This window comes from Clarias gariepinus, chromosome 12, assembly GCF_024256425.1.
Source record: "Clarias gariepinus isolate MV-2021 ecotype Netherlands chromosome 12, CGAR_prim_01v2, whole genome shotgun sequence".
Taxonomy (NCBI): Eukaryota; Metazoa; Chordata; class Actinopteri; order Siluriformes; family Clariidae; genus Clarias; species Clarias gariepinus.
The window spans coordinates 12749033-12776032 of NC_071111.1; the positions used below are offsets into that span (position 1 = coordinate 12749033).

General features: G+C 40.4%; 1 protein-coding gene across 9 annotated transcripts in view; it reads right to left on the reverse strand.

Moving 5' to 3' along the window:
• grip1 (glutamate receptor interacting protein 1) overlaps window positions 1-27000 on the reverse strand; it is a 308087-nt gene that overhangs the window by 48215 nt on the left and 232872 nt on the right. For all 9 annotated transcript variants that reach the window (XM_053508660.1, XM_053508663.1, XM_053508664.1 and 6 more), the window contains exons 3-11: window positions 22446-22581; window positions 21382-21527; window positions 20912-20995; window positions 18120-18195; window positions 16711-16856; window positions 13061-13208; window positions 12398-12567; window positions 8464-8607; window positions 4716-4865 (exon numbers count right to left, since the gene is read on the reverse strand). In XM_053508660.1, coding sequence (XP_053364635.1) covers window positions 4716-4865; window positions 8464-8607; window positions 12398-12567; window positions 13061-13208; window positions 16711-16856; window positions 18120-18195; window positions 20912-20995; window positions 21382-21527; window positions 22446-22581 — 1200 coding nt within the window. The remainder of the gene's footprint in view (window positions 1-4715; window positions 4866-8463; window positions 8608-12397; window positions 12568-13060; window positions 13209-16710; window positions 16857-18119; window positions 18196-20911; window positions 20996-21381; window positions 21528-22445; window positions 22582-27000) is intronic.

Consider the following 27000-nt stretch of genomic DNA (forward strand, 5'->3'; position numbering starts at 1 on the left):
CAGTTTTGGTACCTGGGGATGACTGTTTCAACTCAAATGGATTTAGGATTTGTACAGACCGCTCGCCACTCTAAAACAATACGATCACAATTTGACTATCAGTTTTTTCTTTTCATATTATAGCCATTTGAAATCGGTCTTAAAGCAGTTTATGCATTCAGGATCTTCTTCCAGAGTCTATTCGCTCGAGACCGAGGACTGTGCCCAATATAGTGTTCCCCTTTTGCAGCACACTTCGAAATTGATGGAAAAACAGAGAGTGCAATTTTGTACTCCAGAGGGGTCGCCAGCAACAGATTTTCGATGAATCGCTGCCAAGTCGGCTTTTCTTCTATCCCTCTGGCACTGGCGCGTTTCGCAGCCTGATCCATGAGTCAGATGCAGACTGGAGACTCCATGTTGGAGGATTTAGTAAATAAGTTCTGTCTCAAATAAACAATGAGCACACACATCTTTAATTCTCTTGATTAAGAGATACTGTATGATGATGTCACATTATATGAAGCCAAGGAAACGACAAGCAGCAAGGTCTACACAAGCACTTACAGTATATTCAACTGGATTGGTCTTTGTAAAAAATCACCTTAGTGCCTCAGACAGCACATTCTGTATTTCGCACCGAGAAGACCCTAAGACGCAAAACAATTACTTTGTGCTAATGGGTCCCAGAGAGGAGATTTGCTGCTACCTTGGTCACGCTACATTTAGCATCGATGTTATGCTAAGCTGAAGTAGAGAGATAAAGGAAGGCAAGATTTTTTGTGATTAATCTGGATCATAGAGACGCAGAAAGAAAGAAAAAAAACCTTATGATTAAGCGCGACACGCTCACGGGGCAGTAGATTGGATTTTACGAGGTTGTCCCTAAGATGGAGTGTAAAACCTAAATCCTGGCGGTAACAACCCTGTGGAAGTTCATGCTTTCGCTCTACTATAACGGCGATTTCAGCTGATGCAGGTGCTGTTAATGAGATGATAAATTCAAACAGGTTAAATGAGGCCAACATCTTTTGTGCAAGACCGGGCTATTAATATACCTGCTGTTGAGGTGGAATAGATGTGTGGGTGTGTGTCCGTGGGTGTGTGCGCACATTTATTTATATAAAAAGCTTTGGGAAAGGACAGTACATCCTCTCCCGACTCTACCTTATTGACTGTGTGTGTTTATTCAATAGACTAGTGTGACCTTTATTGTCTCTTATTGCATCATGACTGGCCTGTGTCAGGACTGTGTGATGGGTGACTTTGCACAAAGTGTCTCTTCTCGTCTGAAAGGCTTGTGGACATGTTGGAAACAAAGTGTCAGCACACTTTATTGGCTTCCTGTGAGCTGGAGAGTACAGAGCCTCTGGAGATGCCTTCGATAAAAGTACCTACACAACTCTGTTATAGGGAATGTCAATCAAGCCCAGGTTTAAAATGATGAATTAGCTGTTCTGCATTCTCTCTCTCTCTCTCTCTTTCTCTCTCTCTGACCTCGCTGTTCTTGTTCCTCTTGCTTTCTCAACTTCTGCACACATTAGCACTGGCTATGGCTATGACTATTATCAACAGCTTGTGTTTATACAGTAATAATGAGTAGACATGATCACAGGATGACCTGACCTGGACAGACAGTGTACAGAACTAAATAACACATCTGTGTTTTTTTATTTTTTATTCGGAAAGCCATGCAAGGAATTCAGCAGAATGCTTTCTCAAGCAGATCATACATTATTCAATCTTTCGTCGTGCTCAATTCCCTACGTACAACAATAATTTAAATAATTAAGTGGATTAACAGGGGAAGACTGGACACAATCCAAGTGTAAGGAAAGGGACTTGTGTTTTTGCTGCTGTTGATTTTCATTATTTATCGACAGTAAACGTCTATAGCAGGAACTAGCTCTCGGGGAAACATGGCTTTGCTTTTACGCTGCACTGTGATGTGCGTCACTCACTAACCTTTACCCTGCCTTCTCTGCCTATCACGTGACTGTTTTATTTAGCCAATTTCAATTGGGATTAAACCTGCCCTGGCTTCTAGAGTAAAAAGCTCATTTGCGTCACTGCTTTGCCTTAAGGGTCTCCCCTTGGACTTTTTTTTTTTTGTGGATTTTTTCCCAGATTTCCTCCCTAATTTTAGTCGTGGCCAATTCCTCCCCGTCACTAGGGGGCTCCCACATTAAGGCTACTACTACCATTCAGTCGGGAATGCCGAAGAACCGCGTGACGCCAGCCGACCGCATCTTTTCGAACTGCTTGTGCATGCACCGTTAGGGGCGGAGTAACACACTCGGAGGAAAGTGCTAGCCGCTCCTTCCGCGCGCGCGAGCTCACAGACGACCCTGATTGGCTGTAGAGCTGTGATTAATGTGGGAGCGCAAGTACCTCTCATCCCTCCCCTCTGAGAGAGCTCGGCCAATCAGCTCTCTCTAGGCCTTCGACTGCGAGTGGTTACAGCATCACCCAGGAATGGATGATCGGGCGAGTGCTTTACCACTGTGCCACTCGGGGGCCTTCCCCTTGGACTTTTTAACGAATTCAAGTGCTACAATCCGAAATTAAAAACAAACTTTCGACATGGACAAAAAAGCTGATGCTGTGTTTTTTCTTCTTTTTTTCAAATTACAAATAAAAACAGTCATGAGTGACATAAATCCCCAATTAAGTTTTAATGCTACAAAAGGAGTGAATATTTATGCGAGTCCCTGTATGCGCAAACACTGCAGAACTCGGTTCAAGTCTCCTGATTGCGAGAAATTTTATAAGACTTTAGAAGAGTCCTCCAGTGTTGGGGAACTTGATGCTGTATAATTGGAGAATCAGCCGCTCTGTTGCTGTTTTTTTTTTTTTTTTATCAGCTGCGTGCCATGGCATCAACACATCCTGAATTAATGAGCCAGAACAACTAAACTGTCAAGTAATTATTTATGGATTGCGCATTATAAATTGTGTATTCAGAACAATTACCCAGAAATCAAAAACGTTCCAACGGTGATTCGCTACCGTTTACATGATTGACAGTTTACACGACCTGAGCGGTCGCACGCAGTAAACGGCATCGTTTCAACCTGTTCATTTACAAAGGAATTAATGATGCCCTCGGAGAATAATGAAAGGATAGTCCCACTCGTCTGCTGTGAATCTCATGTTCCTCCCACGCCCCCCTCTCGCTTCTTAATCGGTATCTAGCCGACAAGTTAGGCTGCAGTCGGAGTTCCCAAAAAAATGTTTTTTTTAAAATAATAATAAAATAAGGGAAAAAAGGAATACCATAAAGAAGTGATGAGCAGCCTCTTGACAGCACGCTGTTTCCATCAGGACTAGCGATTAGTGTTGCTGTTTTCTTCCATCCCGGCTTCCTGTTTATGGCTAAGTTTAGTGATAAGAAAGAGCTGTCTGAGATGCGACTGTGTGGCTGGGGTAATTATCTGCTGCGGAGGGGGCGAGCGGTGCCAGGCAGGCCGCTTCACTGAACAATCTGACATATCTTACAGGATCTAATTATGGGCTAGCCAGAGGTGTCATTTCCCTCCTCTCGCTCCACGGCATGGGGTATTACAGCCAAGAGCAGAATACTAAATGTAGTCATATGAAATCTCTCTCTCTCTTCCTATAGTCCTTACAGAAGCTAAATATGGGTATCAATATACAGTATGTTTAGCACCAAATAATCACCAATAAATCTCAAGCAAGGACGTCCTATATTAATAATTATGTTAATAAGCAATTAATTTTCTTATTTGATCCAAACTGATCAATTTGCACATTTACACATATTTCCATTTCCGTTCAATTTTTTTTTTTTAATTTTATTATTTTTTTTGCTCGTTGCACATAAGACTCTTTCTCTTTTTAACCAGTTAAATTTTTGGTGCTATGAGGAAATTCACATTCCAATCCTAATGGAAATCATTGTTGAGATCCTTAAATGATGCAGTGCAGAAGCAGAGACATAAGGATCTATGTATAACTGCGCGTAACAGCCTGTTATTAAAGGTTTTCCACTTCCCTCCATGGTTATTTGTGAACAGCGGGTCGAGGTGCAGAGGTTCAAAGGCATTTACTGCACTTTTTTCACCAGCTTTGACTGCTTTAATATTACTAACAAAACCACTTTAACGTAATAATATATTGCTTTATGCTACGAAGGTCTTTTTCTATGAAGTATACGAGGAGGAATGTCGATCCATGACTGGGCGATCCAGAAACCGTGGAACATTTTGTTGGAAAATATAACATGCAGTGGTCGTTCCTTTTTGGTTCCCAATTATTCATGGACTCAAGTTTTAGTCACCGTTGTGTTTAACACGTTTCTCGGCACATAAGAAAAAGCAATAAACCTGAAAAAAAGCCAGCACAGTGAACCTAATATATTACAGGAGGGTCGCATGAAATCAATAGGATACAGCTATTTATGTTTACCTCAGCCATTCGGAGAAATTGAAAAAGTCCTTAAATGGGTGAGCGAGGGCATTTCTGAACTCCAGACCTACTGCCTAGCACATAATGAAGGCTATTTTTTACATTCATCATGCTGTAGCCTAAAACCATCCAAGTGAACTTAACTACATCATCAGCCACAACTTTTCGCAAGGATTTCTTTTTTTTTTTTTTTACGATTTACGATCGGTCTAATTACTCAGAATCTGGAATCGAAGGGAAATACAAAGAGACAGAGTCGCGAGAGCCGACTTCGGGAACGGCTGAAGAGAGCAGAGCGGGAAACCTACGTGAGCTCTTGTAGTCCTTCTTCTTCAGTTTGCGCCGCATCAGTGTGCTGCGTGGGCTTGTGGGATACATGTTGCGAGGCAGTGTGCTCATGTTCAGGGAGCTCAAGCTGTAGGCACTCATGGAGGTGGGTGAGAAAGATGAGCCTAGAGCTGAGAGAGAAAGAGAATGCGAAAAGGAAAATAAACAAATGGAGCATATGCAAAAGGACAAAACACAAGAAATCATTAAGCATTACAGAACTGACTTGACCAGTTGGAAGTGAATATTAAGGAACACAATTATTTGTTATAGACTTGAATTATAGATATACAATTTAATTAGATTTGAAACCGGTATTATCTACACTGTGGACCTGATTTGACTTTTATTATATACTACGTGGCTAAAAACAAACAAACAAAAAAAAAACACTACTTCAAAAGGTGACAATTATTAGCCTGCATTAAGCAGTGAAAGAAATGAAGGAGATCTGAAATGACTGGACCTGAGTTAACAACCCTGTAGTAAATACTGTACAGTTGAGGGTTAAGGGCCTTGATCAAGGTCCCAACAGGGACTACTTGGTGGTTGTGGGACTTGAACCTGGGATCTTCTGAACGGTAGTCCAATGCCTTAACCACTGAGCTACTCCTGAACCCTAATGTTTAATAATCAAAGTAACATCATTTTCACATGCACAGTGTGATGAGGACTCACAGGATTGGACCAAAACAGCTGTATGGCGGTAAAGTGCATGAAGCAAGTGCACAATGTACAAGCCTGTGGAGGCAGTGCTATGATCCGGGGCAGTGTATTTTACTTTATGTTCATATTCTGTACACATGATCATTTTGTTAAGGATCTACAGTAAACAGAACATGCATGTGTTTAGCAGGTTGCCACAGCTGCTTTCTCCTGCCACATGAAGACACTTTTTTTTTTTTTTTTTTACCAGACAGCCGCTAAGCTGCACAAAGCTGGGAGAAATTTTAAAGCCAGCCAATGAGCTCTAATGATCCAAAGTGCGGTTTGCAACGGATGATTTCACCCTAATCCACGTGTTCATAAATTAGTGTCATGAAGCTGTTGGCGAATAGTGTGGCGTGTGAAGTTTCACTAAAAAAAGATTAAAAGGGTTAAGTGAAGCACCCGAGTTCATTTTTAACACACATCGTGAACATGTGAGTAAAAGCCCATGACTTACTGGCATCAGCCAGCTTATAGTGAACTATTCATGAGTGCCTGTAATTTAGTCAATGAAGTGGCACATCTTTCTAGCCCTGATGCACGCCGAGGATTTTAGAGCAGTCAGAGCATGCACACACTGTCCTTGAAATGAAAAAAAGAGCTATGCATGAAATCAATACAACTCCTGCAGCTTTAATTTATAGTGATGAGCTGATTATAATCACCAGAGCCTGCGTTTCAGGTAAGGCGGCCCTTAAATCTGCAAGAACATTGACTGAGAGAGCAGCGTTTAGGGAGGAGTGTTAAGAATGACTAAATGGCTCATATGAAATGGATCATCTTGATAGTGTTGTATCATCCCCCCCTATTAGCCTATTATTAAACATGAGGCTCAGACCATCAATTACCATCATTGCATGCCTCGGAAGCCCCTTAAGGCTTTCAAGACGTATCCATGACTTCGTTCTTTAACGCTAGGCCATGTGGAGTCATGGATCACAGGCATGCAGACAGTGTCTGGCATTATGGTGTCACAGCGGCAGCCCTGGCAAGCTTCCTCAGAGATCTACTACAGCGATCGCTGCTTAAGAGCGCCGCACATAGCTCGGTGACGGCTTGCTCGTCTCGATCTGAACACCACCTTGCCTTAATGCGCTTGCCTCTGGCAACACAGTTATGTCAACAGATGCACAAACGAGGACCGGTAATGATGAGAAAGATAAAGAGGAGCAAAACATTCTGTAGCCTCAGTGCATTTCATGGACAAAAAGGGAGTTAGGAATTTGGTTCCGCTCTAGTTCCTTCCGAGCAATGGGACAAGCCTACAAAAACAACAACATAAGCTACAAACGAATGAGAAAAAAATTTAGTACGGTATGATTTCACAGAGGTCAAGCACAGACAAATATATTTTATACCACAGCACAGATGAAATCTCAAATGTGATCAGGGCAGAAGGCGATGACTAACTTCCTACACCAGCAGTTCTGACATCGGCCCCACTCGCAATTTAAAAGTACAATATACATATTTTAACGGCAACATATTATTTAAAACAATATTTTTCCTCTCCAAATATGCTGTCATATGCATAGTGAATCTTTTTTTATAGGTTTTTTTATAGCATATCTATTAAACATTTAAATAATTATAGTGCTATAATTAAGTGATAGTAGGACTTTTAACCAGTTCATTTTATTTTAACTAAACAGTAACTATAAAAATACAGTACGTTGCTTTTGAAAAAACTCAATAGTTGTAGGCCAGAACATCTCTAATAAATAAATAAATAAATAAATAAAAACAGATCTTGGGCACCCAAGTCTCACTGATGCGTTTGGGGAGTGAAGGCTAGCCTGCCTGGTCCAAACCCACAGAAGGACTAATGTAGCATGAATTCTTGAAAAAAAGTGACAGTCTGAGTGCCTCCTCCCTAGGGAAGTGTTGAAACATTTATATTTATTGTATTTGGCAAACGTCATTATCTAGAGTAACTTACAGTACATTGTTATCTCATTACTATACAGTACACATCTAGCCGTTTCAGAGTAAAGTGCCTTGCTCAAGGCCACAACATTCCAATCAGGAGCCCAATGCCTTAACCAGTGAGCTACCCCTGGATATGTACCCAGGATGCACTATGAGGGGAAAAAAAAAGCCATTGGAGGCAGTGTGTGATCCACTGGATAATGGTCTGCTGGGAAACTTTGGGTCGTACCACCAAAACGTTGTTGCAGATCAAGTATACACCTTCTTGTTAATGCTATGTACTGATGGCAGTGACTATTTTATGCAGGATAATGCACCCTGCCATACTACAAAAAAAACAAGAATTTTTGAAGGTTTGAGGAAAATGACAGAGCTCCAGGTGCTGATTTGGCCGCCAAGTCAATCTAACTGAGCATCTGCAATATTCAGATTTATGGAGGCTCCACCTTATGACTTACAGGATGTTTTAGTGTTTTAATGTTATGGATGATCTGTGTATCTCTGATTGTTACAAAGTGCTGACACAGGAGGCAGAGAAACCTATTCCACATCCATGACTGCAAATGGTTTAACTTTTTTTAAACCTTTTTTTCAGGTTTTTTTTTCAGGTGTTGTGTCCAACTTACAGGCCAAGCTTTAGTTTGCTACGCTGGACACAAAAACATTAGAATAAGCACATTGGGATTTGTGTTACAGTCTCCACTAGTGCTAGAACTGTTTTATAAAAATTAATCTACACCTTCTGACAAACAAGAAATGAGAATTCAACAGTACTGTAGCATAAAACCGCCAGGCTTAGCAGTTACGGAAATCAATCAACTGTAATGTTCTTCAACTTCGCATTAAAGCTGCGGCAGACCACCTTCATTGTCAACTTTTTTTTTTTTTTTTTTTTTAAATGCACAGTCTAAAGTGTATCATTCATACTGTATTTTGGAACACATGTTAAGTTTAATACAAATACAAGCCATGTGACACACATGTCCATGCAAAAAGAAAAGCTCAGACAGGAGGGGGGGGGGAGGTTAAGGTGAAGAGAAATGCAGGGATATACTGTACTGTAGGCTTTAGGAGAAAGGAATGGGGTATTACGAGGGTTGTTCGGAGATTTCTGCTTGTTCTGGCTGCGGGACTGGTCAGGGTGGTAGGTGTTATAGTGCTGGTAGGGAAGGAAGTTGCTGTTGTTGTTTGTGCCGGACTCCCAGGGCAATGGCCGGTTGCTCCTCTGCACCTTAACTGATCACAAGGAGAGGAAGAGAGACATCAGCATAAACATGGTACTGTATGATGCAGAACAACACACACAAGGGGCACTTTCATCTAAATATCATACATCCAATGATTGCCTTGATGGTTACCTCTAGTGATGTTCTAATCCTATTTTTATTTATTTTTTAAATTTTGAAATATCAGAGCTTTAACTATAAGCTGATCCCAACATCCAATACTGAGTAACTGAGCAAAATGCTAATAGTGCAAAAAACGAAACATGCATTAAAACATGTTAACACGTCCACGCTATAAAATATGTTAGTGAATATAATTTTATATTATAGGAGTATTAAATAAGGACACATTAAGCCTCAAGTAGTTGTCCCTTAAAAAGCAGGCTGCAGCAAAGCATTGAATATTAACTTTTTGTAATAAAACACTAGAATGTCCATAACTGGTCTTCATTCAATATGTAAACAAAAATGTATATATATATAATTATTTTTATATTTTAATAATTTTTTACACCTGTTTGTACTCACAATCTAACTAATGTCTTTTCCTTAACTCCAAGCAAACTAGCAAACTGATTCAAACTACTAGTACCCAAACCAGGCAGTTACTAATGATGAATGATTAACCCTTGTTCATATTATTAATGAATAAGGTTATTCATTGTATCTTGCCCCTACCGGATGTCCTGTCTGAACCAAATACCCTGTAAAATCAAAAATAATAAATATGCCTAATATTCACATCTGTATTGGGATCTGTTGTTAAAAAAAAATATTTTAAATTATGTTTTTATATTCATAAAGTATATATATATATATATATATATATATATATACACAAATCCAATCCAACAGTGATCCAGTTTCAACTGCAGCCCAGAAACACTCAGTATGAGTTCTTATTGACTATAATGCAGGAAGCAAAATGAACAACAGAATAACAGTGATACCAATGCGAAGTTTTTAGATAACCTTATTTCATGACCTTATTTTTTTTTTTCATTAAATTACTTGGACGATTTCGATTTCAGTTATTGCACTTATGACTCAAATCAAAATAACTATAAACACACAAGCAGCTAAAAGCAACGCTAAATCACGACACAAAAGCATGTTTTCGGGGAAAGCATTTAGCTTGACTGAAAATGTTAGTGACAAAATGCTTCCATTTTATTCCTAAATGATGTCTGCTAATGCTTTGGATAAGAGCTTGTATGGACTAATGTGTAATTTAATTTATGGATCAGTGACAAACAGCAATTTCGCCAGAAATCCCGCTGCCCTATAATTCGACCGCCATTGACTTGGCTCGGTCGTTACAACACTTACAGACAATCATGGCGCACTGTTTCTTTTTGACAAGCAGTTAAAAATTTGCAGACACCCGACCCAGGACCTCTTGCGTTCAGAGATCTGCATCCTGCATGAGCATCGATCCATTCGGGGGCAGATTTCAGTTAATCTTAGTGTTAACGCAGGACCCGAGCATGGACACACAGGAATAAAGAGTGAGGGGAGACACTGCTGCAGGGCTGAGAGACCTGAAATGAAGGAGTCTGTTGAGAGCCTGATCTTGTCTGACCACTCTGGACCATTAGTTGTGTGTTTCTAGATGGGTGGATGGCATTGTGCTTGAGGGAGACACTTTACACAGATATTGTTTTAAAAGATGCGTGAGAGAGAGAGAGGATGTGCAGGGTAAGGTACATAGCAGTGTAAATATCTGGAGCATTGTGTGTGGCGCATACTTATTTATACCTGGGCACAAAAAGGTAAGCATCAGCCGTCTGGAAAACTTGTATCAAAACACAATTTCTAAATGTTTTTGAACCAATGACCCCTGGTAACCCTTGATGTTCTAACTTAATTTAAAAAGAACAAGAACGAAACACCCTGAAAGAACCATTATGTATATGCAACGATTTCCAACACGCACTTTATTTTTATTTTCAAGCCGAAAGAAATGAGAGCGCACTAGATAGCTTTGTTATAGTAGACCTTATGTTCGAGGAACATAAAATGAATAAGAAGCCATTTTACAGAGTAGGAAAGTATTACGGCATGAAAACAAGTTAGAAGAGGAGGGCACTATTTGTGTCTGGTAGCAAACGCAATCATCTTAAAACTAGTTACACAAAAACAGGGCTGTGGGTGTGTTAATAAAACCATATGAGCTGAAGAAGTTTCAAATGAAATGGTAATATCGCCTCGTATTTCCGACTAAAACAGACATAGGATTTTAGAAGGGCAAAAGTCACTGCATGTAAGTGGAACAATAAGATAATGACGGATGAGTATTTTTTTTTATTTTGGTCTTTTGGCTGCTCCCGTCAAGGGGTCGTCACACACCCTTAACCCTTCCCGCACCCTGTACCACCCAGCAACTGCGTACAGTAAAAGTCCCAAGCCTGGTTAGAAAAATTGGGGGTTTACATAAAGTAAGAAGGGCATCCAGCGCAAAACTTGTGTTGCCAAGTTGTGTGCAGATTACGAACTGATTAATGAGTCATTAGTAACCAGCAGGTTTTACCAACATTTTTTGAAATGATTAATAAAATCAACTGAACACACTCAACAGAGAAAAAGAAATTTCCCAACTATGGGAGGAATAAAGGTTTATCTTATCTCAACCAACCAGAACACACTGTACTGTAATGACTGATTAGTAATCGAGCGGTAGAGGTGTGGGTTTTGCCAAATGTTTTATAAAATTATACAAACTTAAAAAATGGTCAACTTGTTAAATCAGTTCAACACCCCACTGCTCTCAGCCAATAGGAACAGACGGGCGGTCAATCAGAACAAGCCGTCCACTCAGAAGACAATGTACAGTAAAGCTCTCGCCAGTCATAACTGACCGATTTATACCTGAACAGCACATAATAGGTGCTTTATGAAATATTTGAGAAGACTTAAGAACAAAGACTGAACACTGAGGGCCTCCGAGTGGCGCAGTGGAGAACGCAAGTTCGATTCCCGGGTGATGCAGCTGGAGGTCTAGACAGAGCTGATTGGCCGAGCTCTCACAGAGGGGAGGGATGAGAGGTACTTAGTGCTCCTACATCAATCAGGGGCCTCTGTGAGCTCACACAAGCGGAAGAAGCGGATAGCGCTGTCCTCCGAGTCTGTTACCAACGGTGCGTAAGCGAGCGAACAAGATATGTTCGGCTGTCCTCACATGGTTCCAAGGAAACAAGTGATAGTCTTCGGCCTATCGATAGACTGAGTGGTTGTAGTAGCCTTAATGTGGGAGTCCCCTAGTGATAAGGAGGAATTGGACACGACTAAATTATGAAGAGAAAACAGGAAAAAAAACAAAACAAAAAAAAAAAACACACTGCATTGCTCTCAGCCAATCGGAACACATGGCATAATAACAGGGTTGCAAATATTCCTGGAAATTATTTGGGTATTAAGTAGTAAAAGATATGTTAAATCACTTAATACTGGTGACACAAAATGCTGCTGCGGGTGAGTTAATAAAAATGCATGAAAAACTTAAACTGTAATACTGGCTTGTATTTCTGGCTCTTATTTCTGATTGAAAGAGACTCAAGTTTTGGGTAAAATCTAATTCGATACATGATTTTGGGAGGTTATTTTATACCTGCATGTGCACGAACAAGCAGAAATACAGAGGCATGTACAGTACAAATGTTATTGCATGTTATTGGAAGAAACATTACATGACTGATACTAATGAATCAGGTATACAGTACCTGCTAATGACAACAGTGATTTTGTTAGTTGATTTGTTGTAACATGGGCGCTGTGTGTGTGTGTGTGTGTGTGTATTTTACCTTGATCTGAGGCTTTAAGGGCCAGTCTAGTCTGGTGATGGGGGAGGATCTCCATTTTGACATGCTCACAGGCGCTGGCTAGGAGTTGTGTGGCTTCAGCCAGCGTGCAATACTCCATGCTTGTGCCGTCTACTGACAGGATATGATCACCGGCATGCAGTGCCCCGCACCTACACGAAAACAGTTGCGTCACTTCGTGTCTTTTGAACTGTACACCAAATCAGGCAAACAAGTCATCTTTCGGTTAAACACAAAGATCTATAAAATATCGGTTCAGTAATGCAGAGAAAGATTGCATAAAACTTTTGTGTCGGGTCTGATAGAGTATGATAATCCGTTATCTACAAAGCTTTATCGTTAATGTTCCTCCTGGGAACAAATGCCTGAATCATCCAAAGCATTTCAGACACTAGAGCTTTCACCCGCTCAGCAATCTGCCATCTTCATTATTCTTACAGGCTTTCTCGCAGCCTCTACAGAAGATGAGTTATTGAATTTCTTTAATTAGTCGCTTAGCACTACGCATTGCAATCTCTCCAGAAATTTCACAGTCCAACACAGGTGCATGAGTCTGCATTTCTCCGCCACGTCTATCCGTGTCGGGTGACAACGACGTGACGTGGGAGGCTGCGAGCGGGAGTGAAACAGCGACTGAGGATTTACCTGTCAGCGATGCTGGCTGGCTTGACCTTGTCGATGATGATGACCTGCTTGTTGCAGTACATGGAGGTAGACAGAGCTACTCCCAGACTGGAGCCCAGAGGCTTGGCCACTTCCACCAGAAGAGGACCAGAAGCACTGGCTACAGAGTCTGCAGGGAGGGAAGTAAAGAGAAGACAGATTCAAATCGGACGTCTGGGATAAAGGTCATAGAGATAGGAGAAGTTTTCACAGTTTTACAATCCAGCGATGGTCAGCGAATCCCTTCATACGTGCATAAATCATAATCGTGATAATGTCAGGCCACTTGTTTCAGCTACTATTAGAAAACCCAGCTTTAGGATCTCGTGCTGGGGTTTAGTAACATTATGCGAAAGACATTCATTCTGTATATTTCTGTGTATACAAACACACTTCTAAAGACACATTCCATGCCCATAAGTATTGTGTTGTACGATGGCAATTATTGCTCGAGGCAACTTTTTAAATGACCTTTTTAGGAACCATTCCATCCCTGTCAGGTTCAGGGCCCATCACGGGAACACCGGGCCAGGGCAGGACTCCACCAGTCCATCAAACACACACTTTGACACGGACACAAGCTTTCTGGTAATGTAATAACTTTGGATGTCCTACCAGTTACATCATGCGCAATAGAGAATGACCACGGTTTTATTCGAAGCTTGTGTAGAAATATAAGAAATATATTGCTGTTACCTGATGCAGGAAAACTAGGTCATGCTCTTTTTATCTCACAGTTGGATTATTTTAACGGCTTGCTGTCTGGATGTTCCAGTAGGTGCATAAACAAGCTCCAATTAGTCCAGCATGCAACAGCCAAAGTCTCTCTCTCTGTCTGTGATGCTGGTGCCTGTCCCTGGGGGCCTTGACCCTCCAGACCAGCCTGGCCCATCCTAATGCACAACTTTCACCTGGAGTGTGGCTCACAGCCACTGGGAACAGCTCCACAGGGATAGCCTGAGGATTGCTGCTGATGATGCCATGTACATGCCCCGAAAAACTGCACTTCCCAAAAACTGTTTATGCCCCATTTTCTCATGCTCTTCTGTGGATAACTTCACTTTTATACACTAGATTTGAGTGTAGAAATTGTTTTATGCTTTATGCTTTTGTTTTTTAAAACTGCTGAACTAAACTGAATTGTATAAAACGTGAAACTCGATTCACAATTTGTCCAGGAACACTTGGATTTTTATTGTCATAAGATATTTATAAGATATTATCTAATTTTTATATTTCATATAGTTGATCAGTGATCTGTGGGGATCTCTCCTAAGGTTTGGCATTCACTTGACCCACGGCTTAATTGCAAAGTTCAACCTTCACAGTGCAAAATAAAATTTAACTGCAGCAGTATGGTGTTATTTTTGGGCCCATTCCAGAGCAATAAAACCTTTCTTTTTTTTTTTTTGCACAAGTACAAACTATTGTTTCACTCATTCAAAATTTCTTGTATATGTACTTGCTTTGTATTCACTCAGGTTGCCAGATCACAACAACAAAATCCCACTATGCAGTGCTGAAAAACCACCTACTCTAATGAAAAGGAAAAGAAAAAAGAAGAAAAAAAAACGGTCAAAAGAAAAATGGTGTGTAAACATCAGTTTTATAACTCATACTGATGCAAATTATATATGCACATACTTTGTTTCGTTAAAATTGATCATATTTTTTTTATTACAAGGATGATAAAAACAACCCCCCCCCCCCCCCCCAAACTCATCTATGGTAGATTAACAAACAAAGTTAAATTAAAAAGTTAACTTGAACAAAAAAACTAATCATGTATATTATGCACATATTATACGTTAACAATTATGCATACAATGTTTGATTTTAGGTATTTTATTTATATAATAATATCTAAAATTGGACATCTCGAAAGTTGTGTTCATTGCTCTAAGTTCTCTCCTACTCACTCATCGTCTATAGCGCTTTATCCTGTGTACAGGGTCGCGGCGACCTGGAGCTCATCCCAGGAGACATAGGACGTGGTGCCAATCCATCGCAGGATACACTCACATGCTTATTCACACTCTATGGGTAATTTAAGAACAGCAGTTAACCTAATCTGCATGTCTTTGGACTTTGGGAGGAAACTGGAGTACCCGAAGGAAACCCATAAAGCACGGGGAGAACATGTATAGTCCATGCACACAGTTCTGAGGTGGGCCTCAAACCTGGATTCTGGAGGCCAAGGGGACAGAGCTGACCACTACGCTACAATGCTGCCCTCTTTAAGTTCTATAACCGATTACAAGAACGCATCATCAGAATCACGAAAGTATTGTTATCTCTCCTGTATTCATTCACGTTTTTTTGCTTATCTGAATAAATGATCTGGTCCGAGACCAAAAACCGTGATATGATCTGAACCGTGTGTTTTGTGATCCGTTGCATCCATATCCAATGGCACGTACAACACACACACTGTATTCTCTCTCCTAATGTGAATAAACAAGGCAAGCAGATGGGCTGCACCTCTAAATGCCTAGCAGCAGTAACTCCACATTATGGCTTGGTTACGACTAATGCAAAAAGACCCGGTTACACCATACATCCGAAATACAGAACAGGAGGAGAGAATGAACATAATCACACCCACGCACAAACACACTCACCATATGCTGGCACCACTTCCCAATTCCCAGGCTAAGCTGGAGTCACTTGTTAGCCATTACAAAGAAAAGTTGCAGCACAAAGTGCGAAGTAAACAGAAGCTTTGGCAACTGCAGAGCACTTTCCATTTAACAAAGGCTTAATGGTGAAACCCAGCGGTCCAAGGCAAAGGGTTTTGGCTTACAAAATTATCCAAGTACGCTGCTTTGCCTTCTAGAAGGCTGGAAGTGTGAGTAGATTATGTGCTCATGTATAAATGATTCCTAAATCCAGTGAAGCATGACACTGATATAGTAGGTCACCAAGGAACAACACTATGAGCATCTCATCCTCCATTCCAGATCAGAGGCTCTGTGCTGATGATAAGTATAGTGTGCAAGGTGTGTGGTGATCGAAGTTTCCTTTTGCAATCAAGGTTAGTATTTCTGTTTAAAGAGTGCAAAAAATATACGGTGTTGTTGGTATCCGAACATACGATTTACAGTAGTTTGCCAAGTTATTGCTAGATTGCCCATTGCAGAGTTAGGGGTATTTACCTGCCTCGGTGAATTCTCACAACGGGTTAGCAACAGAAATATTCATCAAATCCTAATGAAGCTATCAGACATGAAGCAGCAGAATCAATAGACAGCATTTCCTGAAACGCTGAATACATCACTTGTGTCTTGAATTGAGTAAGCATTTATATAACATCTGGATGAATAAATAGGAAAACCAACAGCTGGAGTCTGATAGCCAAAGCTGTACCTTGCCTTTTATCGTTCCTTCTCCACCTGAACAAAATCTATCACTTCCTATCCAGAGCACAAACAAAGCCATCAGTGAGAAAGTGTTTAGCCAAGAGCTTCTGTCTCTCCATCTCTTTCCTCACCCAGCCCCACGTCCAGCCACTCAGCATGCACACACTCTCCAGGGTGCGTTTATTGCAAGGTGTTTCTCGGCTAAAAGTCTGGAATCCAACCAAGTGTACAGTACTGTATGTCCGACCGGCAGGTGTTAAGGCATCGCCTTACCCATGATGGACACATCATACTCGATGAGGAGTGTTGCTTCCTGGCCGCACTGCTTGAGAATGCTCATTGCCTCTGCGTGGGATGTACCGTGCAGACGGATACCGTCGATGCTCAGCAGCCGGTCTCCCGGTTTGATCGTACCTTCCCTGGAAGAGAAGAAAAAAAAGACCACTGAGATAAAAAGCGATGAAAAAAAAAGCCAGTCCAAATAAGCCGGCTTTTTTTTTTTTTTTTTTTTTAAACACCCATAAAGGTGAGCGAGACTCCATGGCTCCTTGAACATGAAACAGTGAAAGACTCCCCGGTGAACATTTTACCAGTGGAGAAATTTAACAAGCCACAAGGAGACCTTGATTGCCATCTTAGAGCACGATTATGTCAGATGGCTCCTGCTTCACAGCTGCACTTACGCATGCTGGAGAGCCACTGAGCACAGTATTATAAGCTCCAACTATCTTTTTTTTCTTACATCAGACCTTCCAGAACAAGCCAACCTGCTGCATGCATGTACAGTACAGCAGCGTCACCTATATGAACCTTATTAACCCTAATACTTGATAATTAGGCTTTTTTTTTTTTTTTTAAATAAATGAATCTGCATTCACTCAACATTCATTCTATTCATAACTCATATTTTTAAAAAGTGTTGGAAACAGAAAACGAGTTGGAGAACTCTTAATGGAATATTAAAGTACGAAAATAGCACTAAGCAGCAGGTCAAAGCCGAGCAATTAATTAGGACTTCAGAACTGTAAAAGGTACTGCACTTAACATATACCTCAGGAGAAAATAGGAACAGATGAAAGTGGTTCGTTTCTCAAAGACTGGAGAAAAAAAAAAGACTTGACAAGCTGATTGGCCTTTTAGTGACTGCATTCATGCCAGCTGTATTTGGCAACAGAATACTGTGGATGGAGAAAAGGTTGGACGTGCCTTGTGAAACAAGTCCCTCGTAAGCAAAAGGTAAAAAAAAATATATATATATATATATATATAAATATATATATATATATAAATATATATATATATATAAATATATATATATATATATATATATATATATATATAAATATATATATATATCGTAGAGGATTCCAGAAAAAAATATATATTGACGCAAGTAAAGGCATCTAAAATGAGTAATATTACATTCGGAGACCAGGAATTATGGTGGCAGATAGATCTTTATTAATCACATTTCTATCTGCAATATTCTGACTCGGTTACAATAAATAAGAACAAAGAGTCGATCAAACTCAACACTGATGCATGAATATGCTAAATAGTACTGCAGCAATAGAATGGTGGTCATACGCATTAATGTATGTATGATATATGAGCCGTCTGAAGTTGGTATTTTGATGTATTATCTGATATTAAGGCCTTAAATACGAGGAAAACTATCCCACCTGTCAGCGGGGCCACCAGGTCTGATTGTTGTTATGGTAACAGGGCGAGATTTGTTCCTGTCTTCGTGGGCACCTCCTATGGGGGAAACACAAGGCATTAGCACTTCTGACTAATGTTGCCATAAAGATAAACATATTGCATGTGCACTCTTGGGAAACTAATGCTTTTTGCAGGCGCATTTTGCATATCCTCAGTTCCGAGCAGACAGATGACTTAGAGCTGCAGGGTAGAGGCCATTTTTCTTGAATGGACAAATTTGCATATATATATATATATATATATATATATATATATATATATATATATATATATATATACACTGCACATATAACATGAAATTTGCAACAATGTGCCTCATAGTCTGGATACAAAAAGGAATATTTCACTTTAATTAGGCCACAAATTAATTGAAATGAATTAAAGCCAACTGAAGAGTAAAAAGTAAAGTAAAGCTAAGTAGGGAGATCAGCACACCCTATCATTTCCCCATGATCTAGGAAGCTCAAGCAAGTGGAAATAGCTACTCAGTGGACACATTCTGTTTGATGTTGACATGAATCAAATGAACTCACTTCAATATGTGAGAATCAAAGAGAACATTCTGCTCCACAGGGATCTCCAGCTACGTCTGGCTACTTTATACTTTGTATACGGTCAATATACTCAAAATTGTAAACTTGACTTTGGACTCACACACTGACAACAGAGTGCTCTGCATCATCAAAGCCAGAATTCAAATGGCCATTCAGCAAAGACTGGAAATTAAAAAAAATGTCCCGCAGCTAAAAGGGCAAAATAATTCTGATAATCTGAGTACTAGAGCAAAAAAAAAGAAAGAAGGAAAGGCTGCATGTCATTTTCCAACAGGATAGTTGATAGTATTATAATGTCCTTCATTCTTAACCTCTCGAGATGAGGACATGACGTTTCCTCCCAACTGCATTGTCTATACTCCATATGCTTGTATAATCCTTATATGAGGACTGTTAGAAATAACTGTGGTACAAATTATTATACCCATTTGTAGACATGATTAAGTTACTAGTTAAAAGGAGCGAAGTAAGAGAAACTACAATGTAAATAACAGTATAGTCCAGGTCTCAGGAGCCTAGGTCAGATGATCATTTATTGCAATGTTAAGAAAATGTTAAGAGGTTAAAAGGTATTTATATTTATATTCAGATTCAGGAATAAATAGTTTTGATATTTGACTGGATTCTTATTCAGTCCCAGAAACCGGGTCACCTTTCTGGTTCGGCCATTTACATACAGATAAGGGAAGAATCATTAAATATATTTTCACTGTATTATACTGTATATACATAAGAGGAAAAAAAAGCTTCAATTGCAAATGAGTCTGTCTGTACAGTATGTAAAATCAGGGGTTATGCCATAAAAGCTTATTATATGGATGTGTAGCAGTCGCGTTGTGGCTAAATTCTGGTAAGGTCCAAAACAAACTCAGAGATCTCAAATTTAAGGATCCATGAATATACTGTATTAAATCAATACAATGTGGAAATGTCTGTATTAAGTTTTAATCTAACACCAGGCTACATTCTTGCATTGAAACCCATCATACTGGGTAAGGAGGCAGTTTACCAAAACACTGTGGTGAAGAAACGGTCCGATTAAAGATATCTAAAAGCTTGCTAAGTGTTATTACCTCACACGGTTAATTGTCAGGCTTTGATCATTTTGTTGGATAACTATGTAATGTAGGGCAATGGACATTAGCCTAATCAATTCAGGCTGTAATCAGACAGTGGCTGTCTACATGTTGGAGTGGAGCCGCTTGACGTTTGGGGATAGCCAGATTTTAAAATACCAAACATTTAATGCATGATAAAGGCAAAGATATAGCTAGAAAAAAAGATAACGCTACATATTTCAGAACAATGTACAGTAGAAAAAACCCACCAGGTAAATAGATTTTACAAATTTATATTAAAGAATCAGATTCAGTTCAGGTTATAGTGGAACTAAGGCACCTTTAAAGATTCCAGCTCGAGCTGTTCATCTGCTTAAACTCAACAAAACCTACGCTTTATGATGTTTCAAGGTAGAGAACAAAAATAAACGGACATGCATTATATAAATAATATACACACCCAGGGCTACATTACTGCCAGACATGACTAATGTTTCACTCGTTTATAACATGTGAAGCTGGAGATCACAGAATATTTCAAACTTATAATTACGAGTTCAACGAAGAAGCGATTGCGTTTCTTGTAATTACTGTAATTCTGACATGATGTGAACACACCATTAATTGTTGTTGTCTGTTACCAGGCAACTGGCCTGGCCACATACAGCATTTAGAAATAAACTGAACACCTCGTGACTACACTGCAAAAAAAAAAAAACAAGAGCAAAACAGGAAAAATAAATGTTTAATTTCCAGACATAGATAAACTTTAATAAAAAATTAGATGTGAGTCTTACAAGGCAGAAATATGTTGCCTACCTGATACTCATAAGAAAAAAAAGAGAAAATTTTGGGAAAAATTTAGACAAAAAACGACGTCGCAGACAACAAAAAGTCAATCACAAAAGTGAACACAAAGTTCAAAAGTACTGGAAAGATACATTCTCAAGGGACAACATCTGGACAAAATGACAAGGCTCAAACACAATGATAATAAATAAATAAATAAATAAAATCATATCATTGAACCTAAATTATAAATTTGCTTAGCTGGTTACATCATTTTTTTAACCTCAAGAGAACTTTATCTACATAAGCAACATATTTAAACATGCTTATTTCCTGAAAGTCTTTCCTTACCTCTGATAACAAATCCGAATGTGTTCCCCTCTTTGTGAAGCGTCACCTCGACATTCTTGAACATTACACCTGAACCCTGAACGGCTGCAGAAGAACAAAATCAGATTGTAATATACACTAAACCACTTCGATTTCTTTTTATTCGAGCGAATACTTTACACTATTAATTACCTACTTGTATTAGCGTTCCTTAAATTCCTGCCTTATAATTCAGTATTAATAAGGCATATTTTGAAAGTTTAGAACCTATAGTAAATCCACATCTGGATTTCTTGTAAATCTGCTTCGAGACAGGTTTATTGGTAAAATCTTCATATAAATAACGTTTAATTAAACTGAATGAAGTTACAAAAGAGAGAAAGTGAAGACGGAAGCTACTATCCGCTTCTAAGAGTTCAATAATCAGTAATATATTCTACCTTTAATCGTAAACGAACATCACAAACTATAAAGCTGTAGAAAACACTCACAAACAGGTGGCAGCTCATATTCCACCTCCAGCACGACTCTCTCGCCCACGTTCTTCAGCAGACTAATAATCTCGTCGTGACGGAACTTGGTCAGGTTGATGCCGTTCACCGACTTGATGTAGTCCCCGACGTTCAGCTGGTCACTCCTTCAGAAAGGACGGCGAAATGAAGACATGGATCAAATGGAGGGAGATAAGAAAGGAAGAAAGAAAGTACAAATTAGGGTGATGCGAGGTGAGAGCCGAAAGCAGGAGGGGAGGGTGGAAGATGGAGTGAAAGAAATCAGACAGAGAGAAATGGGGAAATGAATAGAGAGGAAGACGTAAAGGCGGAATAAAGGACAGATAAGGGGGAGAGGATGTTGGGTGTAATACTGAGCCTCGATAGCTTTTTGGAGAAGATTAATAGAATGCTTTGTCGTGAGAAAATAACCGGTGAGGTCGGTCGGGTCCTTCGTGGACGCACACACGCACAAGTGTGAATCAGGGAAGCTATTTCTAGCGTTCTTAAATGTGCGTAAAGCTGAGTCACAACAACCCTGTCCTTAGGCAGAACGACATTAAAGTTCAAAGCTTTAATATTAAAACCAAGAACCAAACTTTTAAAGCAAATAAACTCTCAATAATATAAAAATCTAAAAAAAAAAAAAAAGGTACTGTATATATATGAATGGAAGAAATGACATAGGAACTAAAGTCTGTGGTTTGAATGAGATATCTGTGTGTGTGTGTGTGTGTGTGTGTGTGTGTGTGTGTACATGTTTGAGGCTAAGCGTTTCTGAAGCGTGTGTGATTTATCCTCTTGGGGAGTGAGGTTGATGTGTAGTTAGATGACCTGTGAGCTCACTGTGCACAGCTACCCTGCACGCACAGCCAACAGGAAAAAATTGCACAAACACACAACACACACACACGGACGCGCTTTCACTCCTCATGCAATATTCAAACCCAATCATTTGGCCGAGTGCCAAAACTCAGTCAGAGGCAGCCTGGCGAGGTTCACACAACCAGCAGGAGTCTGGTTTACAGACACAGCTATGTGTGTATGTGTGTGTGTGTGTTTACCTGGCTGCGATGCCGCCCTGCCGCAGGTTGGAGACGCGCGGCTTGCCGTCCTTGTCGATGCCGCCCGAAACGGTCAGGCCAAGGGTGGTGCCCTCTTTCTTCATCAGCTCCACCATGCTGGAGCCCTTAAACTCATCTGTGGGCGAGGGGGAGGGGGGGCGAGAGGAGGAGGAGGAGGAGGAGGAGGAGGAGGAGGAACACAGGCACGAGATAAGTGGAGAGCAGGAGCAGAGGAGCCTGGTGGCTGCCATACCGCTCCTCTCACTGATGGAGATCACACATCCACACTCCTCAGTCTGCCAATCCGCACAAACACACACACACACACACACACACACACACTCATACACTCACTCTCTCACTCACTCTCTCTTTCACAGATTTGACCAGTAATTAGAGAAACACTCTGGAGAATTGAGGCAGAGGAGAGCGAAAGAGAAAATTGAGAGAAATGTAAAAACAGATGAGGAGAGCCGAATGAAAGAGGAGAGCCCCTGAAAAAAAAACAAAAAAAAAACCAGGAAAATCTCTTCCTCTCTCTCGCTCTATCTCCTCCCTCACACACACTCACAGTTCTGGCTGGTCAGCACACAACAAGCCCCCCCCCCCCCCCCTTCAACCCCCCCACCCCCGTACATCGATGTCCTGTCATTCAATCCCCTCTCTGTGATGATGAAAGACACATTACGAGTGGAGGGAGCCCTCTTTCCCCTTCCCTTCCCAAGCATGGACTTCTTCTTCACACTCTAATACACACCCTCCTTCGCACTGCCACCGTCACACAGCCCTTTTCATAGACAGGAGGAAATATACGCAGGTTGCTCATCTTCCTAAGGCTTATATGCTATTAAAGAATCTGGCAGTTCATAAGCTCTATAAACTTCACATAGTGAACATAAATGCTGTTGTGGTATTTAACTGCTTAAGCAAGAGTTATTAAAACGAGTCTCTAAACACCGACCACAGACACAGGTCGCAGACAAAACACCAGCTATATTGTCTTCCCTGAGACAAAAAGACGTACCATCAATGGTTTAACAAGGATTTAACAACTCTCCCCACACACTTTTAAAATAGTTCCAATTAATTCTTTTGGAAATTTCGCAAATCAAATTTGGTTACCTGCCTACTGAAAATGTGGCACGGGCACCTGTGGCTGGGTACTAAGAGGGCGAGGGGGAGAGTTTCTGGAAATCAGATAGACAGTGCTTCACTTACCCATGATGCAATATAAGCAGCAGTTGTATAAATGTGTCACTGGCTAGCTTCACTTTTCTTGAAAGAAAGATAGCTGTTTCTATGAACTGGCATCTGACCAAGCTGGAGGGAAAAGCTCTCATCCTGTAGTATCTGTACTTCTTGGTAGCGTTGTTTATAGGCTTAAAATAGACGCACACTCAGTATGCACTTTTTACTTATGTGTAGTACAAAGATATACGAGTTTTAAGCTAGAGAGCACACACATCTGGGCCCAGTGACTTCAAATCAAGTATCAGGTCACATTTTAGGTGGTTTGAGTTTGGCATATTTCCACATACGCTATGCATTGTGTTTCTGTCCTTGCTACTGGATGTCTGAAATGTCCTTCGGGATCACTTCAGTAAGTAACTTACGCAAATAAGTAGAATGACTAAGTAAGTAAATTAGCGAATAAGTAAAGTAAGTAAGTATATAAATAGTTAAGTAAGTAAAATAAGTAAGTCAGTCCTTGCTACTGGATATTTGAAATGTCCTTTGAGATCAATAAAGTAAAGGAAGGTAGTAAGTAAAGCTCCCACGTGGTGCAGCAGTAAAGTGCTCGCCCTTGGACACGACTAAATTGGGGGGAAAAATTAGGGAACTCCCACGCAAAAAAAAAAAAAAAAAGGTAAATCAGTAAGTCGGTATCTATCTACTGTATCAGTAAGCTCCGTTTCAATACCAGGTTTATTCCTGCATCACGTCAGGCTGCTGAGATACGAGCGCTGTGACATCGTTTATGAGGAGGGACTCGGATATGAAACAAATGTCAAAAGTGAAGATTCTTTAAGATAGTAAGAAAGCGGGAACCCTCGGGATCATTTGGACAGAATTTTCCCCGCTGACCTTAATATCATTACAGCACCGGCAGTTTTATAGAGGAAAAAAAAGCATTTTCTTTCTACCACAACTGAAGTAATGAACTCGGACAGCGTATTTCTCAACTGTGTTGAAGGATCAAGAAGAGCAGGTAACTGACTTTTGGTAAAAATTTAAAAACTGATACATTTCACCTACTGCACGCTACTGGCCATAGTGGAAAACTAACCTTATAACCCTATCTCACCTATGCGGCTTGACCCGCGTTGAGATCCGCCAGTGACCGCTTGACATTCAGCGAAGTTCTGCAAGGTCCGCGAGCTTCCGTGAAGGCCGGCAAAAAAAAATACGTTTAATTTTTCGCGCGGAAACGTAATCACAGCGCCAAAACTCATGAATCATAATGAACAGTACTTACGGCCACCGCGCGAAACCATGTAGGTGAGATAGGGTTAATACTGTACATAATATTATTAATACCTGAATACTGACTTTAAATGCTGCGTCACATTTATCTAATGATTATCACAAACAAATTTGATTGTTATCTTGGGGGGCACGGGATACAGCAGGCAGCACCGACACCTCTCAGCTCTTTAATTTATGATGTTCATGTTCCTTCTATACATGTTATATGTATGTGATCAAAAAAGCAAATGCCTTTTAGGTAAAAAGTCAATTTCGTTCGGACTTTTACCAACTATTCACTAATGGAGATGGTACAGGACTACAGTATATCAATTTCTGTCCTTAAACCACTACAGCAACTGCAATCACGAGCCATCATAGCAACCACTTTCATATAAATGCAGTCCAAATCCATCTTCATGACATTTACAGTAAGTGAAACTGTCCTCGGTTATCAATTGGAATTTTAGGCAGACTATATGAAGCCATCCTCAGCAGTCAGTGAGTGGTCATCATGTGATGAGAACTCCAGCCAGAAGTAGGGCATCAGGATGTAGGGCATAGAGTATTACTGCATTTGCTCGCATACTTTCATTAACTAGCCTAGTTATCTAGCAATCTAAAGTGCAAATGCATTAAACAAGCATAATAAGCAAGATTAAGTGTTGAGTGGATGTCATGGTAGTGCAATGTGGTGATGCACTGTTTGCCTGTCCTTAATATTTAAAGTTCTAATATACATTGCATAGATACAATATTCATACTGTATGTTAGCTTCTCATTTTTACATTGGGTGAACGTGTAGAAATGCTCTTAGGCCATTTTAAGAATATTTAAAAAAACATGATATTCTTTTATTATTCAAGAGAAAGTGCAGTTATGTCTCTAAATGATGCTCTTATAAAATCATACGCCTGTAACCTTCAGAGCTCTATCTTGAGATACGCCCTAAAAGCACAGTGTGGTATTTTTCCCACCCTGTGGATGTAAGCCATCAAATTGTTAAAAAGGTCACTCCTTTTAAACCCCATAGGAGGCAGTTTATAATCACATGCCCGCTAGAGACATGCCATCCTACTGTAAGAACATGTGGGTCATCAATCATTTTTATTGTCTAGAATGAGCATTATCGTCCCAATGATTCAGTCTGGTGGTCACAGCATCTGGCTTAATGACGGCAGCACAGATCCAGACTTCTGCTCATGCATTAAATTGGACCATATGGGCTGGAACAGAGGAGCCATGTCGGATCATGCTCCAAGGCAGAGCCGGGTCAGCGGGCTTAGTCAATATTCGATGTGCCCTTGAACTGAACCTGCCGCCTCTTCGTGAAGAAGAGGAATGCTAAAAGGAGGGACGTGAGCTACGAGAGCCCAGGCCGTGCGTATGCGCGCGAGCAGAAGTGTGAGTGATCATAGCAATCAACAACAAAATGTGTGTGGGGTGCAACTCGAAACGTATGACATTTTAATCAGTCACTCATTCTACTTTTTTCACGCCAGTCGTTCGTCATTAATTTTGAAAACTCCACCATCAGTCTTGTCTTCAGCCTTCATCTAGTAATTTCATTAAAAACAACTTTGCTCTGCTGGGGATTCTTTGGGCGGTGAAATTACAGAGTGGCAAAATTACACAGCGATAGATTATAAGTGCAAGTGTCCCCCTTTTTGGTGAGGAATAAATTGTTGCACTCTTCCAGTGAGGATGACAGTATCAAATTAAACCCGCCATGTAAGTCTTTCTCTCATTTCCTTGCTTCCTCCTCTCTTACACAAATTGCCCTGACTAATGGTGGTGGATGTCTACCATTAAAACAAAAAAGCCATTACTCTGAATGATTGCTGTCTTGTAGAGCTGCATGATGAACTTCTTTTCATAATGACACTGCATGATAAGGTTCCTTGTGCGCAGGACAGACCATCTCCAAGCAGAACCACGGCAATGACAGCTTCATCCATCAGGGAGCAGCAGGGCGGTGCTGATACACTATCCCAGCTCTGAGCATCAGCACCGACAGTTGAGTGATGCCGTGTCTATTATGCCCGAGACTTTGAGTTTGCTAAAAGTTCTGGTCAATCTCCTTGAAGAG